The 5,725-nt window shown below is 33.8% G+C and overlaps 1 protein-coding gene across 1 annotated transcript; it reads right to left on the reverse strand.

Annotated features, from left to right (window-relative positions):
• Positions 1-3,560: 3,560 nt before the first annotated feature.
• On the reverse strand, positions 3,561-5,189 carry LOC111692907 (guanylate cyclase 32E-like; the record flags this gene model as incomplete). Its single annotated transcript, XM_023457037.1, has 6 exons — positions 3,561-3,704; positions 3,779-3,942; positions 4,027-4,141; positions 4,437-4,627; positions 4,715-4,889; positions 4,997-5,189. Coding segments are annotated over 6 exons (982 nt in total), but the record flags the coding sequence as incomplete, so codon positions are not given.
• Positions 5,190-5,725: the final 536 nt, after the last annotated feature.

Genomic DNA, 5,725 nt, shown 5'->3' on the forward strand with positions numbered 1-5,725 from the left:
TTTTTTTTATATTTATTGACTATTGTTGGAATTAGCAAGAGACAAATTTAAAATTACAATTGCAACAAAAAATCCCTAAAGTAAATTGAGAGCAGTTTTAATGTCATTTTCTGTTTATTTAACTGCATATCTTATAGACCGCGACCTAGCGCAGATGGGTGTGGCGTCACCGAAAAATATCTGGCATTTTGAGGTCTGAAAAAGGTAAGTTAGTTAATGAAAATAAGGATGGCTTTAAGGGCCGAGCAGTGTTCGAAAATTTGGAAAATTAATTTCCTTTTGCATAAAATAATTAGTTTTTTACTCATCTTAAAGTGTCTGGCAGTTGATGCAAAAATAGACATTAATAAGTACCTAACAATTTTCAAATGCCAGATGGTTTTAAATAGCCGAAAGGGTGGTTCATAGGGGTGAACTAGCAAGAAGAAAAATTCATCGTTTATTTTTGTCTGGCAATCGAAACAATGAAAATTTTTGTTATGAAAATAAAAATAAATTGTCAGACGGTTACCAATGTTCGGAGTCGAGTATCTCAGCGGAAAATTATGTGAAAATGTTTAACATTTTTCAGCGAAATTAATGTACAAAATGACGGCCATTGTGTTTGCAGTATTACAAAATGTTATTAATTTTTCAATGCCAGACAAATTCGCCGGTTCGAAAATTTATAAATAAATAAAAAAGGCCTGAAAAAATTTATAAAAATTTCAATAATCTATTTTTGTCTGGCATTTTACATTTTAATTAGAAATGCGCGTATAAATACAACATACAAATGCCAGACAAGTTGAGCTTTTCGAAAACGTATAAATAAATTATAAAGTTACAAAACAGACGCCAGACAATTTAAAAAAATTAAATTAAATAGTTGTAAAAAAAATTATTGAAAACTTCAGTGTCTTTTTTTTCTCCGGCAATTAGTTTTTTAATAAAAAATACATTTACAAACTCAAATTAAAAATGCCAGACAAGTTGGGCTGTTCGAAAATGTATAAATAAATAAACAAAGTTGTAAAAAGATACAATTTCTCATTTGTTTTCGACTTATTCCTGCAATTTTATTTCTTAATTCGAATATTTAAATTTACGGAGGTTTTTTCTATTTTCCAGCTTTTTTTGGCTAGGTAAGTCACTTCCGTTGACAGCATCAAATTTAGTAAGAAATTTTACGTCGGAAATAGTATCTTGAGTATGTTTCCCGAGTAATTACAGCTTATAATATAAAGGAAAAAAGTCGAAAAAAATGAGAAATTGTATTTTTTTACAACATTGTTTATTTATTTATATATTTTCGAACAGCCCAACTTGTCTAACATTTTTAATATGAGTTTGTAAGTGTATTTTTTATTAAAAAACGAATTGCCAGACAAAAAACACTCAGAAGTTTTCATTAATTTTTTTACAACTATTTAATTTATAAATTTTTTTTTTATTTTCGAACGACCAAACTTATTGTCTGGCGTTTTAACCTAAAGTATATGTATTTTCAATAGTAATGCAAAATGCCAGACAAAAATTAATCGTTTAAATTAGGAAAAAAAGGAAACCAAGTTTTCATAAATTTTTTTATAACTTTACAATTCATTTTTACATTTTCGAACATCTCAACTTGTCTGGTATTTGTATATTGTGTTTACACGCGTATTTCTAATTGAAATTCAAAATGCCAGACAAAAATAAATAATTTAAACTTTAATATATAGGGTGAGCCACCAGTAACGCCTAGGTTGTTAGAGACCAAACGGCAAAAGTTACAGAAATCTGTTTAGGTGGGTATGTGTATGTTGATTACGGCTACATTTTAAAAATATTTTGAAATATACAGGGTGTCCAGGAAAAGCGTACCATATCAAAGTTATGTTTTTTTAANATAAAAGTAATACTGAATTCCAAATTTCAATGTTCTATCTGGAATAATTTTGGAAATAAAACAAAATGCATAGATTGCCGGCCAACTTCGTGTCACCCTGTACAAAAACATCAATTTGTGGTTTCGGAAATAAAAATTCCCACTCACGTTTTTCAACATTTATTAAACAACATTTTAAAATATCGTTATATATAGAATTTGATTCCCAAAATGGACAGTCGGTACAAAGAGGAATGTATACTTTTGGCTTATAAATAGAATTCATGAATATCAAATCACCATTATTGTTCCGCCAACAATTCCGTATATTATTCATGTTAATTTTACAATAACAATTCGGCGTGGGGTAATGTGAATTCACAATGGATGGATGATAATTAAATTTATTTAAATGTTTAATATTCATAACGATATAATGAAGTTTCATCTGAAACAAAAATCGAGCTCCAACTAGCAGATATATAATTTGGAATTATTACCACCATTATTTACGAAAATTTTATATTTGATTTTTACGTAAATAATTTATATTTATTCAACAGTCCAAACAAGGTGTTTCTGAAATAAAAGGGTAATAGAAGTGGAAATGAAAATTTTCATTAAGCAACATGTGATTTAAAGTGTCGTGCGTGCTAGAAAATTAAATCACGAATTATGACACGAAACTTAGGCCGACTCTGTATCGCCCCACTTGATCAACTGATCAACACTTTACAATGCAGTAACTAAGTCAAGTTCAGTGTGGTTATTTGCGCGTCTCGGGCGCGTTCGTCCACTGATTTGTGTTGTTTTATTTAAAAATGCCTTATTCAAATCAATAATTAGCGGATATGGTATTAATATAAGAGGAGTGCATGCCTATATCAATTAGAAATGAGTTTGTATGCGAATTTTTGCCCTCAAAGACAACAACCGAATCCCAGAACAGTGGCAAACGCTGTTCAAAGACAGCTGGACGTCAGCTGAGTGAGTCCAATGTATGAAGGTCGTGGACAACAAATACTGTAACGTATTTGAAACAGAGAAGAATACATTTTCGATCGGGTCGAGGAAAACCCAAGCCGCAGTACCCGCGACATCGAATTATGTTTTTTAACATTTTAAAAGTGAGAACATATAAAAAACGACGTCTTAGAAATTGCTACTAACACCCTAAACAACAGAGCTGGTTTCAGACTTTTCTGTTTCTTTGAGTTGACATTTGACTTGAAAATATGACATTATGTTAAATTGAAATTGTTTATTCTCACGTCTACTATTACCAATTTTGAGAAACGCACTTATTTCAGAAACACCCTGTATAGATCCTAGTAGAATATCCAGTAATAACTATTATATCAATTACAGTTATTTTTATAGAAGATTATATACATATAGGAACAAGGACTTGTCAATTTTCAAGTCTTGAAATATTAAGTAAGTCGTTTTAAAGTAATTCTTGTATGCTACAATTGCATATGAAGTAATGCCATTCCTTTCTAGATCTTTGGACCAAATTCTGAATTTGCAAAGAAAACTTTCCTACTATAAATTACAAGAGACATCTTTATTTGAACTTTCACTTTTTCAAAAAGACACCCAATCGTATGAGGTACCAATATGCCAAGTAAATTAAAATCGTCGTTGGCAGTAGTGGTGATTTGAAAGGTTTTTAATTGACAAAAAACATTTAACAACATCGGATGGTGATTCACATAAAATTCTCATTGTTTTCCGTGAATGTGATGGCAGGAGCAGATCTGGGGTTCCTGTGGGAACAGGCATAGTCCAGCCTGGATAGGTGGTACTTGTACATCTCAGGACACAGCATATTGTAGCTGCCATCCACAGTGTCCTAAGGCAGATGAAAGGTTTATTAACAAGATCCAGAACCGTTCCAATATCAATGGGAAGCGATATAACTTTTACCTGACTATTACAAGGATAGAAGGCCCTCCTGGCTCTCTGATGCAGCTGTAACACTGGACACACCGATTGGGAGTGAGACGAAGGACAGTGTTCATACAGACTAGGCTCGTCTTCAAGACTTACGCCAGTTCTTCTAAGAAGGTCAGGAGTTTTGCTGCTCAGTCCTACAAATCATCAAATTAATTACAGTAATCAAGTCTAAAAACTTGGAGATGAATTTAAAAAGTTGTTTTAAAAAATATACATACGTTCAGAGCTTACACTACTGAATAATGACGAACCAACGATTTCTTCCCTTATCCTAGCAAGTCTATGCCCGGGATCTTCACCAACCAGCCAATAGGTGTGCATCTCTCCTTTACCCTTGAAAGAAGAAACAAAAATTGTAAAAGGAAGATCATCTCATTTTCGTTGAAGTAAAGAAAATTCATAAGAGTTGTTCAGATAGGACACCTCAGCAGAGACCCTGAACCTAGAGACTAAATCCTCTGGTATCTGTAATTGTCGTTCTCGAGCAAAATGTTGATGGTCTTTGGCAACAGAAATATGTTCATATTCTTCCAAAATCTATTCTTGAATCATGCTACATTAGCCTTGAGTAGTGAGAGATAACGTTAAGGTCTACAGTTTTCTGTTATTTGCACTGGTAGTCAGTTACCTTTATATGAATGATCCCCCTTTCCTCGCAAGTGTAGCCCCCCAGTCGTTGAAGCAACATGTAGGTGGCGTGGGATATGTGTACCCTGAAGGCTTCCCCGTAGCTTTCCATCCTCGAAGCTGTGTTAACGGTGTCTCCGAACAGACAATACCTGGGCATCTTCAGCCCAACAACCCCAGCCACCACGTGGCCTAAAAGAAACATGTTTAAACAACTTATGGCGATGAAATAATGTGTTTGTCGGATGGGATACAGATTTCTTTCTCTGGAAGTCATACCTGAGTGAATTCCAATCCTTAGCTGAAGAACCTCTCCTTGACGGTGCTTGATCTCGAACTTCTTGATTTTACTCAGTAAATGCAGGGCCATGGAAGCTATTTCTCCAGCGTGTCGGTCGCCATTCCTTATGGGGAGCCCACTGACCACCATGTAAGCGTCACCGATAGTTTCGACCTAAAAGTACAGTCATAAAAGGACAGAAAAGTATTTTACGAGTGGATTACGATGAAGGAAAACTCAGTTCTTCCATTGATACTGAGTTTGAAACATATTTTATTCACCTTGTACACGTCGTAGTGAGATATGATCGAATCGAAACATGTATAAAGGTCGTTGAGTAGATCGATGACTTGTAGTGGAGTACTGACGGCTGACAGTTCTGTGAAGCCTACAATATCGCTGAAATATATCGTGACGCATTCGAATGACTCTGCTTCCACTTTTTCGCCCTTCTTCAACGAATCTGCCACCGATCTGCAAAAAGGGACAAAATTATTTTAACTGCAAACGTCGTCGCTGATTGAAACCTTATAATTATTTAGATGCTACTATAAAGAATTTATTAAACAAGTCAGTAGTTTATGATGTTTGCATATCATTATAAAATATTTTCCAGGACCTGCTTGAAGTTGTTGTCGTTATTCTTCAGTGAAATTGGCTGTAGATATAAAACGTCTATTACTATGAATAAACAGCCCTGTTAAGAAAATAGCCAAACCATTTTTTAAACTTTATTATTAATTTACACTCAAATAACAGTATCACGAAAACCAATGCTGCCAATATCTCGTATTTAGAATAATGGAGGTAATTTGTTCTTATGACAAAAGACAAGATTCATGCTTATAGACCGATCTAAATAACTCATTTAGAGGGGAAAAAAAGGAAAATTGTTACCTGGACTTTTATAAGTGGAAATGGTAAAGGGGCTTATGATAAACGAAAAAAAATAAATGCGTGAGCAGGGGCGGCGTAGGGTTGATTTTGAGGGGTTGAAAAGTTATGGAAAA

Source organism: Anoplophora glabripennis, unplaced genomic scaffold (assembly GCF_000390285.2).
Source record: "Anoplophora glabripennis isolate ALB-LARVAE unplaced genomic scaffold, Agla_2.0 scaffold4741, whole genome shotgun sequence".
Taxonomy (NCBI): Eukaryota; Metazoa; Arthropoda; class Insecta; order Coleoptera; family Cerambycidae; genus Anoplophora; species Anoplophora glabripennis.